This window comes from Clinocottus analis, unplaced genomic scaffold (assembly GCF_023055335.1).
Source record: "Clinocottus analis isolate CAN_PGR_092001 unplaced genomic scaffold, fCliAna1.0.p SCAF_4, whole genome shotgun sequence".
In the NCBI taxonomy this organism is placed as follows: Eukaryota; Metazoa; Chordata; class Actinopteri; order Perciformes; family Cottidae; genus Clinocottus; species Clinocottus analis.
In genome coordinates, this window is record NW_027176153.1 from 17,871,504 (window position 1) to 17,886,429 (window position 14,926).

Below are 14,926 nucleotides of genomic sequence, written 5' to 3' on the forward strand. Positions count from 1 at the left end.
GAGCCTTTTTGCGAACTCGCTTTGAACCCATGGTCTGATCTGTACAATAACACGTGTGATCTTCTCTCACAGTATTACGTGGACGGGGGTTTCAGCAGCATGCAGCCAGTGGCGGCTGTACCCCACAGTCAAACGTTGACGGTGTGTCCATTCTCTGGAGAGATAGACATATGTCCTTCCGACACGCCATGCATGTGGGACATGGTGGTGAGCGGCAGCAGCCTGAAGGGCAACATGGCGAACGGCGCCAGGATCGTTAATGCTCTCTACCCCATGGCCTTAGAGGTAAGAACACTCCTCAACATGTTTCAAAATGAGGACAGAGTTTAGATGGATGGATGGATGGATGGATGGATGGATGGATGGACGGATGCTTTATTAATCCCCAAGGGAAAATTAGTTGTCAAAGTAGCAGCGCCACACACTTTACAGACACCAAATGAAATAAACTTCACACGCAAAATGTAAGAGTTTGTGTTTTTAACAATTTTCACTTAGTTAAACACTATTCAGGAAATTGAGTTAGATATTTGTTTTCCGTTAGGAGATGCTCTCGTGTTTTTTGTGCTGCGTAATATATTTGTCAACCTAAATGTTTCAGTGAAGGGTTAAGAGGAGTGACCCTTTCCGACGTATATGTTGATAAATCCTTGGGAATAAAGAACTTGTGTCTTATAATAACTCTGTGAAGGATCATTTTTACAACAACACTTGTATTTGTGCTCTTTAGACTCTTGAACAAGCCTACCACAGCGGCTACAAGGATGCTATTAATTTCCTTCAGTGCAACGGTGAGTCGATATGCTAAAACATTATGCATACATTGAGTCAACTATAACCACCTGGTTGACTGCAGACCTCATCGCCTTTATAGACTACTCTAGTTTTGTGTAGTTTTGTGACCTGCAAACTGTATCTGACTAACTTTCTTTTGTCTTCTTCACGTCTTTCCCTTGTTTGCAGATGTTGGCGCATACTTAATGATCCACAAAGAGCCCCAAGTGTTCCTTAACTGTAACCAAACAAGGATGCATCTGGATACTGCCAGAGTGGAAGATGAAGAGATGAAGGTGAAACAGGAGGCTGGAGCACTGACAACCTCAATCACCAATAGACATGTGCAGGGAGACAGCCCTGCTGAGGAGGAGGTGTACAGACCTCTACCAACTGATGAAGAACCTCGTCCCCAGTTTGACATTGTAAAAAATGGTAAGTCTAACACACACACACACACGTCTTCACAAATCCTACATACACACACACCAGACAGCGTATTGCAGCCTGCACTGATTCCTTGTTCACATGTAAAAACGAATGAATAATTACAATTAGAATGGGTCTGCAGTTTGTCTGAATACGTATGTAAATATAGATTCAGCAATCCACGAAAGCGATACGCCGCCAGTAGTTAATTGTCTTGTTCACTTCAGATTTAAGGCATAAGAAAAACATTCAGATTGTTACAGTGAGCCTTCGTGAACATCTGTGTTTCAGTCCTGCTGAGCAACGTGGTGACCTATCTGAGCATGCTTGGACTCCCGGCAAGAATCTTCTCCCACCTGCTCATACCTCTCATGCTGTCGTTTTACGTACTATTCCAAATAAGGCACAGGTAAAAAATATACTGAACACACACAGTAGCTTACACAACATAGAAACCTTTTAGGCAAGAGTCAGAAGACAAGATTACACTCCAATATTTGGGTGCTGATTAGCTTGGAAGGCTTTTTAAGTAACTAATTAAAGGAGTTTCTATTAAGACATGGCATTCTCAATATCTAACAGTCTAGTTTAGCCTGTTATGGATTCAGTCTTTTCTGTCTCCCCCAGACTGAAGTTGGTCTTCCGGCGGGTGCCTGATTTGGGGTTCTGGGCTTGGCACGGCCTGAGACATTTTTCAGTCTTCTTTTACAACACATGTATCTACACCCTGAAAAAGAACGTACAAGACCGGTAATACTGCTTCGTAGTTGAATCATTACACTGGATATTATGGCTGATGCTTTGTGAATTACACCTTACTTATTTTATTCGACTTGACTGGATTCCTCTCGTTTCAGGGTGATACCAACCGTCCTGCTGTTGCAGTGGCTGATTACATACAACACAGTGTGCAGCTTCATAGAGGCACGCTGTACCCAATCTAACGTTATTGCTTCTGCCCAATGAGCAGATGTCCTTCCCCATCACAGGAGACAAATAATTACAGTATATGTAGAGAGAGCTTAGCTTTTTTAGCTTACAAAGCAGAAAAGTAAACACTGTATTCTTTATATTGATGATCATGTGCATTTTCCAAAGCTAAGCTTTTTGAGTGCATGTCGCCATTTAAAGAGAACAATGAAATGCTGGGAAGGTTCACCTTTTCATTTCTTTAAAGGGGCTTTATTTTATATGTGATGGGCCCTCCAATCCACCAGGTGGCCCTGTGTCCTATTTGCTGGCTCTTTGAAAAAAATATATACCATACTGGATCTTGTTGTCATCAGCTTCATGAGCCACACCTGTTGAGGTGGAGTTCAGGGGATGAATGCTCATCACCTTCCCACATAGTTTGCTCTTTCCTGGCTGACGTTTAAGTGATTTGCTTCATACACACATGCAAGCTTCCATGACTAAATACTGGCTTTCCACTTTTGTGCATTTCTTTATGGTTACTTTGTAAATAAAGTTGTATTTATTACTTTTCTTCTCGTCTGGTTTCCCATTTGTGTGGCTTTAACATCCTAGCTCAAAGAATTGAACATTGTATTGGATATATAGTAGAATAGTTGCACTACATAAGCTAATCGTACAGACATCAAGTTCACAACCGGCATATCTAATGACCAACCAAAAGGGATTTCTGGTACCAACAGAAAACGTCACTGCTGACAGAAGAAACTTGAGTGGTTTATACCTGATATCCGAGAAAAATTCTCCATGTACTAGTTTAGTTTTAGTGGAACATCCCAAACAAAAACACTTGCAGTTAAAATCCAGTTGTGTGTTGAGCTCCAGGGCATTCATCTAGAATGTTCCTAATTTCCTTTCCTCATGCGAGGTGATGAACAGTCCTGTGATGTACAGTTTGAACACTGCAGTCTTTCTTTCCTCGTCCCTTGAGCAAAATACTTCACTACTTCACTGCTAGTGTTCATTGATTTGATATTCAGCCTCTTGAATTACCTCATTTCCTTTTCAGAAAAGTGAATGTTGTAGTATTGTACTATTCTTAAGATATACGTGGGGGAATTAAACTGCTCTTACTGTTAACATCAAGGGGAAGGTTAAAGAACAAAAGGATCCTGCTTCTTGCTCAAATGAGATTCTTAAAAAAAAAAAAAAAGGACTTTTTTGTTTTTAAGAATCCTGTATTAATCCCACAGTGGGGGAATTATTCTCTGAATTTTACCCATCATCCTTTGTAATTAAGGAGCTTTGTGCTGCTGTGGAGCACTGGAGCTTCAGTGTCTTGCTCAAGGACACTTCAACATGAAACTATAGGGAGAAAACAGATATCCAACCAGCTTCCATGGTAATCTTTTTGCCAAATATGAGTTATTTTTAGCACATATATAACTATATTTGCATTGTTTTAACAAAGTGATTGCACATGTTATTAGTTTTTGTCTGATGGAGCAATCTGGTTTATTTGAAATGGATTTCAATTTTCTTTTGTTTATTAATTTAAAAGAAAAACATGAATGGAGGAGTCTCAAAAAGTTGAACCATTTTGTTCCAATGTTGGTGGGGCCCGAACATTTTGCTTCCTCCAAAGTGGGGCGCGAAACAGGAACATTTATTCGTCGTGGAAGGAGCACAGAGACACAACGTGTTACTTTACCAATCGCATATCCAAGACTGCTCCACGATCTCTCAAAGATCGCCTCTTAAATACTCATCATGACCCAATAACAGAAACCCTCATGGCGTCTTCGGCCTTATTGTGAACCGTTCTCCTCGTCCTCACAGAGAGTGGAACTACCTGTTCTTTCAGTCTCACGGCTGTGAGAAGACATGGCAAGCTTGTGTGTAAGAGACAGTTCAATAAGATGTCTGAATATAACAGTAACTGATTAAGCCTTAATAAGTTTTTCTTCCAACATTTCCCCCATTGTTGTGGTCTCAAACGAAAGTAAAACGTTTGAGACCAAATCATCACATCAAAAACTTCACATTTTGGGAAAAAATAAAAACCTTTTTTCAAGAAAAAAGTGTTTAATCGTGTGGTCGGGTAATGATGTTTATATTAGGACGAAAACATTTTCGTAGGATAACACCTAATATCAGCAACAATACTGAAGCAGCAACCCTCAGATTAAAACAAATCTTCTTTTCATCATCAGACGTAGATGCGATCATCACTCTGGAATGTCTCTTGATTTTTGGTGTGTGAATCATAACTCCTTTACAGTCCAGTGATATCCGTTTGTTCACACAGGGCCGCGATGGTCTGGTCGATCCGTGCCAGAGCCTGTCGCTCTGCCTCTCTGCTCACTGCCTCATGACATGGAGGAAGTCTCGAGCAAAGGACACGGCCAATGCCCGCCACGGGGACATCGCCCGTCCACGTGACACGGACTGTAGTTGACATTTGTACGACCAGAAAATGCAACTGGTTTGGTCTTGGTCTTCTCATAATCCACGGGGTGACCTGGATGATCCCCCAGTGAGTCTCTGCTGCCCCATTCCTCATCCTCCTGGTGGGAAATCAAACTATAATACGACACAGTGAACACACACAGAGATTCCATTGAAATGAAAGCAACTAGTAACAAAACATCAGTCGACTTTTTAGATACAACCACTTTCAAGGGGAATGATTTTAAGACCAAACGCTCACTGGACATCAAAGTATTCTTTAAGTCCACAGACACACATGCGCTACTTTTTTCAGGACGAGCGTCCATCCACAACACACTTTCGCAGGCCTCCTAAAGGCACAATTACTGAGATTTCATAGAATCTGCACCAGAGCACAAGATGTGACAGAAGCCACAAGGACTCTATTTAAAGCCCTTTACCAGAGAGGTTATACCAGGACCATCTGTAGGACGGCCTGCAAGACATTTCTGAAAACTAAACCTATTCTGGTCACTTCCCACTTCCCCTTAATCACTTCTTATTCACCGTCCACCAGAGGATTACTACAAATCTGCCAAAACAATTTTAGAAATATGAAGAAAGATTTTCAGAATTTGGAGGAATTTATAATCATGCTGGCCTACCCTAAAAATAAAAATCTGCATGAATATTTAGTAAAAGCCAAAGTCAGGTCAAAGGTCAGCTCTGAATTGACCATGAGAGGGCGATATTGAACACGGAGACTGGATTAGTAATCAACTGACGGCAGTAGTGTTAGAGAACGAATCAAGAGGTGTGTCCACAAATTATTTAATGTCATGCAAGCAATGCAGTGCACAGTGTGTGGGTTAAAGAGGCAATGCACTGTCCACAAGAATGGCACAACAACGATACAACTGTACTAACAAGAAGAATTCGCATACTAAAGTGGTACAGCGCCTTATGTGTCATGGCTGGGAAGAGATGCGAGTCTCATTTATTCAATATAATCCCAGATGGTCCATCAAAGAAAGGAGGAGAATGGAAAGACTTTGGATTGCCCGCTTGGGCACCGGTAGAGAGGGAGGCTTGAATGAGCGCTGAGGAATGGAGAGTGAAAGGCAGGAAGGAGAACGCATCGGAGACTCTAAGTCCCCAAACCCTGAACCCTAACCTAACCCTAAACCCTCACATGCACATTACAGGAGCTACTTACAGAGACACAGTGGAGGACATCTCTCCCACACACAAAGTTACATATACAGTTATGTTTATTTGAAACAAATGATATGGTAAACCACTTGTACTCATTGTGATACATGTATGATTCTGTTGACTCACAATAACTCACATGGGAAACGACATCTACGGCTCTCAACCAAGAACACCAAGTGTACGGGTCTTAACCAGAGAGCTTCACTTATTCACTTTCAAGGGTCACAAAGGTACCGGAGATGAAGTCTTAAGGTGAACGTACCAGGAGTCTGGAGGAACGCTGGGGACGGGGAGCCTACAGCAGGAAGGAGAATGCATCGGACGTACTGCTACTTTTCTGCAGTAGGTTTCCCAAAAAAAAGTAACCTAATTTTAATTATTATAAATTAGTCATAAAGCATAAAAAAGCATTTTATTATCCATCATAAAAAATGTTTTAATGCCATTCAACTGTTTTCTAAAGAAGTGCAGTATGCTTCTTTATATGCAGATTTATACAGTTTTTAAGAGGTAGTATGTGTGAATATATTGAATAACTGGTCTCTATACTAAAAGACAATAATAGTACATAACCACATGATTGCATAAGCAAATGGTCGAGCACATCTCGATGCCAGTTGCGTAATCTTTCCACCCGTTGCCTCGTATAAATCTTGGGACACCTTTGGCTCGACGTCACTGTTTATACAAAACCAAAGCCTGTTTGTTCCTGTATTCTGCAGTCATAACGTTAGTTGTTCAAACAATAAATGCATTCATGAAGAGCGGGGCGTAATTTGCAACATTTTACATCATGCTTCCCAGATTAACTTGCAAGTGTTCACTATGGCTTCAGTCATGAAAGCCCCCAGGAAGAGCCTCGTTTATGCAGCGGTATTTACCAACTCTTGATATGCAAAACGAGAGGCGACCTTTATCTTTTATTTTAAACATGATGGTGTCAAGTAATGAAAAGTTTGTTCCCTGAGGCGACCGCAGTGCAGCACCGGCTCCCGTGTCTCATGTGAACGTGTCGTGTTTCCAGCAGAACAAAAGTCTGCCCCCACCCCCCCCCCTCTCTCTCTCTCGTCAAACACGTAAAACTGGAGATCAGCGTTCCTCTGCCTCTCGGAGAGGCTGGCGCTCCTTCGCGGATCCCGGCCGCGCCTGGTCGGCCGCCGCTGCCGCCGCCGACTCGAGCCCGCCCCGAGTCTTAACCGGCTTCGTCTTCAGCGACGGCGTGACCCTCGGCCCTGGCGTCTTCTTCCCCGGCGCCTGCGGCAGCAGCGTTTGCAGTCTTCTAGTCAGCTGCCGCGCCAGCCACACGGACAGCGCTTTGGTCAGGAGCCGCCGGGGCCAGCAGTGCCACCGGAATTTTTCCGTTCCCGTCCGCCTCCTCATCCCTCCCAGCTCCTGTAGCAAGCCTCGGAAATCCTGAGGCAAGCAGTATCGCGGAACCCGCCTGAAGTTCTTCGGGATGTCCCGTCTGTGGCAGAGGCCCTGGAAGTAGACGAGGGCCACTCCTTGACCTTTGCCCTCCTGCAGCGCCCCCTCCAGGCGCGCCAGAGCAGCCGCGAACACCGGCGCTATCACCGAGGAGGGCTCCCTCCGGACGTTCCAGTCTTTATCGTCGGGTGCTGCAGGTTTCTCTTTTTTGCAGTGCCCCAGTCTTCTTTCGTTTGATTTCAAAGCCTCTTCCGCTTCGGCGATGCTGCAATCCTCCATTGTTCTCTCATTCGGATCCATTCTTGCACTCTCGTCCCTCCACTTCTCATAGGTCCTCGTGGCTTCAGGACTCCAGATAATCAGCACTTTACCTCGAGCCTCACGCACCGCTTCCCACTGCCCGTACAGCCAGGGCAGCGGGCCCAGGTCTGCTACGCCGGCCCCGGCCTGCGTTTGGGAGCTTTGGGCCCACAGGGCCATGTGCACTTTGGCACTGAGCTCTCCCTGCAGGACGGAGGCTAATGAGCACACGGCAGAGATGTGGGCCGACTGCTCCGACGAGCACACCAGCAACACCGGCTCCCGGATGAATAGCCAACCTGCAGATAAGACCGGGGAGGAAAAAAAAGAAGAAAAAATACGTATTATTTGTCAGCGGAATTTAAATGATTCCTTTTCAAATTACGTTTAAACTGGTTATGAAACCACAGGTGTGTCGATTTAATTATAATTTTAATAATAAAAAATGAGAGATGGCCTTCGGCGCACTACCACGTCCGTCCACAGGGACCGCCAGAATCAACTCTAAATGAAAGTTTCTCGTAGTAGATTTCAGGCTGCTGTGACTTCATGTCATGACCATATTTGGACATTGTATCAATGTTGTAGCAATGCATAGTGTATAAAGATACAATGAGCAATACTATTATTATATTTGATTATAGTTATCATAGCAATACTATTATCATATTTTGTGCAATACTGTTACATCTTTTATATTTTGTGCGTTATTTTTTACCTTACGTTTATTGTAATTCTGTGTTAGGAGGACCCAAAAAAAATAACCTTTTCCTTGTATATAATCACTGTCTGTTATCTGTGCTTATGACAGTAAAAACATCTTGAATCTTGTACATTTAGCAAAACTTCGATGAGGTGCCAATCAAATGAATCCAATAGAGCAATTAAATGTATTCATAAGCTGAAGATGGAGACGTGCAACCACTCAAAGACACGGAGGTAACAGAACCAACCTTCAGCTCCAATCTTGGCGTGACGCTGGATCAGAATTCCCAGTAATGCAACAAGAACCACAAATACCAAAGCTGCCACGGCATACAAGCCACAGCGGTTGTGCGTGTCTGCAGAAACAGAGATGTTTGTGTTTAATTTTTATTGTGCAGGCGTGCGTGCATGCATTCATGAACGAATGGTTGTGTGTGTGTTTCTCTTGAGAAAACTCACAGTCCGGACACAGAACTCGTCGACCGTGAAGAGCCGGATCCGACCGCCACACCTGCAGGAGAGCAGATGGAACGAGTGAGAGGAGAGAGAGAGAGAGAGAGAGAGAGAGAGAGAGAGAGAGAGAGAGAGAGAGAGAGAGAGAGAAGAGAGAGAAAGAGAGAGAAAGAGAGAGAGAGAAGGCCAGAAACAACTTTCTCCCAGGTGTGCACTTTACCTGTACACACGGCTCGTCGGCAAGAAAGCGAAGCGGCACGTTCATCGTTGTTTCAGCCGAATTCCTTTCCTGTAAAAAATAGATAAGAGTCACAAACGTACGTTCATTAACGTTAAACACCATCCGTTTCTCTGTTTAGCTTTCTCAAACTCATACGCGTGCTTACCATCGTCACAGAGTGGACGCGCCCCACAGGAGAACACCCCCTCTCACTGAGGACGCAAAGTTGAGCCGAGAACGTTGCGGGAAAAGAGGAGGTGAGATACAAGTGCACACTCTTGCTGCCCGGTCTGATATTCACCTCCCACGAGGACATACCTGCGAAGGACGAGCAGACACGGAGTCAGGAGACGGAAACAGACGAGATGCATTGAGACTACTGAGGGGAGGGGGCGGGACATCCTGTTTGACTCACCGGCGTAGAAGGGGCAAGAGATATGATCGCTGCCTTGTAGAGAAAACTGTGTGAAAGAAGACAGAAAAGTGATGTTCTGCAACTAAATCATAAGCAACTGGACTTGTCACACTTGGCTGATTCTCACCTGCAGACACATCTGAGGGTGTTTGTCCACCGCAGACGTGTTATATATCTGTTGAGGGGGCGCAGGAGGTGTTAAGTCATTTATATCTAAAGTCCAAACCCAATCTCAACATCAGACTTGTATCTAATTATTCCAGAAACCAAATCTTTTGACTGCTTCTGGCATTGCTCCAGACTTTGCCAAAAGCAAACTGAACTTGAACTAGTTCTGTACTGGCCCAACGAGTTATCTCCCTGAAGTGAAAGGTCTCCTTTATTTGTTTATTTGACCGTTTCTCAACACGTGTTAGTATTAGATAGTAGATATCTTCTCTGTACTGTTGTCTATACTTTCTTACTTCATTTAAAAATCAGCTGTATAAACAGGGAATAACTCAGGTAGGTTGAGGCAACAAAAGTACTGTATTTGGTTGAGGAAAAGGTCAGCGTTTTGGTTAAAATAACCACTGAAGAGCAGTCACTGAGGTATGGGTTGAGTTAATAAATCAGCATTGACTTGAATAGCGCCTTCCTGGCTGAGAGTATGCAGTTCGCCTCCCCTCACATCCTACCGCCCTGTGTGAAGCTTTCGCAATCTCAAAAACCCACCAGGTCGGCTCCATCTTCCGTCTCCTTCAGGGTGGCATTGGGGAAAGGCGTGCAGAGATGTTCGTGTTGCCTCCAGCAGAGGGCGGTGGAGAGATTCAGGTCGCCGGCGGAGCACAAGGAGCTCCAGGTCACGCTCGACTCGTGCAGCGTGACAACAGAGGAGAGCCAAACGTCTCTGACGTCTGTGGAAGCAACGAGGCGATGAGCACAGCGACGGCAACGTGACCCACTGCAGTTGCGGTGAACCATCGCCAATGATAAGAAAACTGTGTCGTAGGTAAACCTTTGGAAACGTGTGCTTTTAAAAGGCTCGATTACACCAGTGTTTTTTTACAAATTGAAGATTACTTTCTCATCCCTTCTGGTGTCGAGCCATGCAGATAGTTTGGGTTTCATGTGCTGAAGTTTGGGGGTATTCGTAAGGAGAAAGTAGAGCAACGTGGGAAATGCCAACGCTTGTTCCCTCACATTGCCGAGAGCATCTAATCTAATCTCATCCGCTCAGTAAAGATGAAGCTACGGCCGCGCAGCAACTGTTAGCTTAGCTTATCATTCAAATTGGGTCGCTTTGCTCTGTGCGACGAGGGTTATGTGCCGGCCCTTTAAGAGCCACGCTCGCCATTTGACCCACGCTAACGAGACACGAGGTACGAACTCCTGCAACCCCGAAAGCAGATGGGCCGGTTTCCCGAAATATTGAACTGTTCCGCACCTCAGTAGGAACAATTTCCTCTATTTCTGTGAATTCATATTCAACTGAATTGAAAGGGAAACAGTTACTCAATGAGGTCAGTGGGTTTTTTTTTTAGGCCAGTTGCATTGTTTCGGAAAAAGTTATCGTTGAGTTCCCTTCACCTGTACGTCCTAAAACCTTCACGCACCCATACACACACACACACACCAAAAAAACAAACGCAACAAAAAATGAGAAAGAAAGTCTGTAATTTTAGTGAAAGGCCAAACACAAGGTTTTCTTCCTGATGTCTTGTTGAAAATAGATTACCTTTTGAGATAAGTACATTATGTGACCAGTAGCAACGCTGTGAGGCGTTTCAATGCACCGCACTAAGTTTTTTTTGGCACATTTTTGGACGCCCCTTGATCACAACATTATGAGATGTGGGCAGTAATCTGTCCCGTCTGCAGGAAGGGGGTTATCGTACTGCAGAATGCATACATGAGTCATATTTTAAGTGTGATTGTGTGCGTGTGTCGCATTAGAAGTGACATGAGGAATAAATTACAGGGTTGTGAACTATTACAAGATCTAAAAACTACAAGACACCACCAACAGAAGGGAGGGGGATACCCGGTTGGTTTTTCTGAATCATAAGACGAAGTGTCTCAGTCATCAATAACAAAACAAATGTGGTAAAATGTTTTTTAAAAAAAAAGTCCCTGCACGATGTTTTATTTGTATTTTTAGTGAATCATCCGTCACACTCACCCGGGATGCTCTCATTCAGAAACGGGCACTTTACATCCCGCCTGGAGTCTGTGCGGGTGTAGTACACCTGTCAAGACACACGAGACACACACAGGCAGAACACAAGATCATTATTATTAAAGACCTAATCATTTTGCCGGCAAAAGAAAAACACAGAGTTTTTTTTTTTTTCAATACCTGCACACACACACAGGGCAGCAGGTAAGGGACGCTCAGAAGAGCGGATCCAGACAGAGACGGATCAATCTGGAAAAACCACAACGCACCAATTATGTTTAAACTCTCTTTGAGGGCGTCCAAATGAAGGAGCACAAATAAAATGTGCCGCGCTGACACTTGCAGTGATTAGAGGGGAGTCTTCGGCCACGCAGGCCATCGCATATTTCCGGTAACACCATCTGGCGTGAACTTTGTCGCCGGGCTTCACGGCGACGACGATGACTTTCGACGACCGGATCACAGACAGATCAAAGTCTGGGATGGGATCTGAACACACACACACACACACAAGGAAGAAGGTGACAGGGTATAATCATCACTGACAGGTCAAAACATACAGATGGGGGTGACGCATCAAAATGGAAAAAACTTGCCCAATCGGTTGTAGTAGAGAAATACGAGTGTTTCTGCAGAGGTGTACAGACAGTGATTGACGAGCATGAACACAAAGAGTGTGAATCATAAGCCGCAGTCAGACGTGGTGAACCGCTGCCAGGAATCCACACATTTCAGTACCTGGCACTTTGTAGCGGACACTGCAGCTTTTCTCCGTCGTGCTGTAGGAAGCAGAAACAACGGCGTTCGCTTCGGCCTCGACGCAATCATGTACCAGCTCCCACTGCGAAATCAATACATGAATAAAGACGGCATCATCAACGTGGGAAATGTCTATTGTCAACGTGGGAACCAGGAAAAAGAATAATCGTCTCACCAGAGCGGAACCGGCTCTGCCGAGTCCCTTACTGTTGCACTTGACAGTTTTTCCCGGCCGTCTCTTCTTGGCACACTGAGAAAGACAGAATAAAGATGACGCCGTGTTCCAGCCTTGTTGATCTACTTTGAGATTGTTGCACCAGCGGGCGCGCAAACCTTTGATGTGCTGTCTTTCTTCAAGACGGGGCTGATTATCTTCAGTTCATTCGTCTGTCCGGATGAGAGAACTTCGATCTTCGGGGCCTTGCAGAAATCTGGGAAGAGATGGACGGCTTTTAGAGATGATTTAGGAATGTGCTTCGTGCGGGACGAGAGGACCGAATGGGCTTTGTTCAGCGATGTGGTTCCACTACCGTGTGTACCTTCGGGCCTCAGCACGACGCGGACGGTGACGCACTCGGAGTAAACCCCTCCGAAGGCCGGGGTTAGGACCGAGGTCAGCTCCACAGAACAGTTCCCCTCAGCCGGATCTGCACAGAGAGGAGAGTCAGTGCAGCTCGGGGGGACACGGGAGGCGTTTGTCACTCCATCACAGCAACTTGAGCATAAAACAACTTACCAAACGTATCATTTTGAAGCCCGCTTCCTCCTTTCTCCTTCAGTTGAAGGAAAAACAAATCCAACATAAAGACAATTAGTTTCGGAAGCGTCCAGCCTTCATTTTCCACCCCCTTGTTCATTTATCAATCTCATCTTTAATAAAAGTAAGTCGTCCAGTTAGTGTTTTGGAAGGTCATCAAACCTGCTGGTAATAATATTGACAGGGGTTCAACTCACGTGACATTTCGGGGAGCACTCCAGCAGCAGTGGAAACGCCGCGAAGGCGACGAGCGCCAGCGCGGCGCAGACGCGTCTAAAGCGCATTTGCCTTCGAAAGAGGAAACGATCCCATAATTATAATTTCAACAAAAGTTTAAAAAAAAAAAAAAAAAAGTTACAGAAGTCCAAAGCTTTCCAGGTTTCCAGAGCACCGACGTACCGCGCATGCAGCGCGTCCTCGTGAGCGCGGGTCCCCGCGTGGAGGCGACAGGTTATCTCGTTGCTGCTCTCAGGTTCTGCGCGAGCGCGTCTGTTCAAGAAGAGAAAAACAAACACACACACACACACACACACACACACACACACACACACACACACACACGCACTTCTTTCCTCCCTCAGCTCCGCCTTCCGTCAACCATTTACCTTCCTGAGAAAATTTTAGAGCATAAAAAATAATACTCCCACGGGGACCCGCAGTGCGCGTGTCCGGTCAGACGTATAATGGCTGCTTTTTAAATTTAGTTTCCTCACCCACCACTATTTGAAGCTGTCAGGAAGTGATGGAAAAGGCTATTCTGTCTCTCACAGAGCTGATGAGAGCCCCTTGCAGCGCTACGAATTGCAATAATGATTTAATTTCACCTGTATACACCTCCTACTTGTGTTAGTTTTTTTTTCTATGAAAGAACGATATATTTCCATGCTGTTTTTGTGTGCCTCATTTCTTTTATTCATACATGTATTTCGTGTGTGCGTCAGATTGTTTGTCTTTTTTCTTTAAATGTTGAATGTTTTGTCAAATGGTCGTTGAGGGACCCCCATGAAACGAGATGCGACATCTCATGGTTTTTTTTTTAAAATAATGTCCATAATAAATACGGTGCCAAGTGTATTGATCATATTTAATGTAGTATTTAGCTGCTTAAATATGACACCAGTCATTCCTGGTGGGGAGGAGTATGCCCTCTGACATGGTAGGAGAGCACTTACCATGTTTTACCTGAGAAACCCTGATGAAGTGCCGATAGGAGCACGTCATTGGAGAAAACGTGAAACCCTCAGGGTGCCTCTGAGAATAACTTACTTATTTGTGACTTAAATCAACATTAAGAAAAGTAAAGAGTACATTGCCGCCAAGATCGCTTTGCTTGATAAAGTCACTGTGGTTTTGTGGTTCATTTCAGTCACTCAACACAATCTCACTGCAACCGCAACAAACTAGTGAGTCTAATTCCTGGTATGTGTACTGCTTCCTAACCCATGAGTTATTGTGTGTGTGTGTGTGTGTGTGTGTGTGTGTGTGTGTGTACACAGAGCAGGTTGCCATATCGATGTTAGAAGTGAAAAGCTCAAACTGAGCTTTTGGGTTGCAAAACAATTGAGTCAGGTTGCCACACACACACACAGCAGTGGGTCACAGAGGCTCCTGCGTCAAGAGCGTTCTCTCGCAAACCGCCTGCTGACGCTTATCTGTTGTTTCCAGTCACGTTGAGTGTTTTTCAGGGACAGGAAGCGAGACGCCTTTTTTGTCTCAGAGGAGCTGGTGGCAAAATCTGAAGACGGAGACGTTGTGGTGAGGCGGCGGGTGTTCCAGTTGGGGGTGGAGGGCGGAAATATTGATCAAAATCTCTGGTTCGGGGGGGAGAGGAAATTCACAAATGAGCTCACGTATAGCTAAGTGATGATGGTGACAGTCAGTGAGCCTGTGGGAAGTGCACTGGGAGGATGTTTGGACTTTGGGCACATTTTAAAGAGTCAAACTAAACAATCAGGGATCAATGTTTCTCATAAT

At 44.8% G+C, this 14,926-nt stretch overlaps 1 protein-coding gene across 1 annotated transcript; it reads right to left on the reverse strand.

Annotated features, from left to right (window-relative positions):
• Positions 1–6,849: 6,849 nt before the first annotated feature.
• On the reverse strand, positions 6,850–13,236 carry LOC137800909 (interleukin-17 receptor E). The gene is made up of 17 exons (XM_068598279.1): positions 13,150–13,236; positions 12,932–12,968; positions 12,735–12,842; positions 12,529–12,626; positions 12,371–12,445; positions 12,175–12,277; positions 11,780–11,925; positions 11,617–11,685; positions 11,440–11,506; positions 9,993–10,174; positions 9,406–9,453; positions 9,279–9,324; positions 9,030–9,181; positions 8,864–8,932; positions 8,650–8,701; positions 8,439–8,546; positions 6,850–7,784 (listed from the first exon to the last, which is right to left on the reverse strand). Exons 1-17 carry the CDS (start codon positions 13,234–13,236, stop codon positions 6,850–6,852), a joined length of 2,382 nt encoding a protein of 793 aa, XP_068454380.1.
• Positions 13,237–14,926: the final 1,690 nt, after the last annotated feature.

Bases quoted from the DNA above. Each gene is read 5' to 3' on its own strand.
- LOC137800909 (XM_068598279.1), bottom strand. From the start codon at position 13,236: ATGCGCTTTAGACGCGTCTGCGCCGCGCTGGCGCTCGTCGCCTTCGCG. The intron at 8,702-8,863 runs GTAAAGTGCACA...GCTCTCCTGCAG, and splicing joins CCGACGAGCCGTGTGTACAG to GTGTGGCGGTCGGATCCGGC. The intron at 8,547-8,649 runs GTGAGTTTTCTC...CTGTTTCTGCAG, and splicing joins ACGAGTTCTGTGTCCGGACT to ACACGCACAACCGCTGTGGC.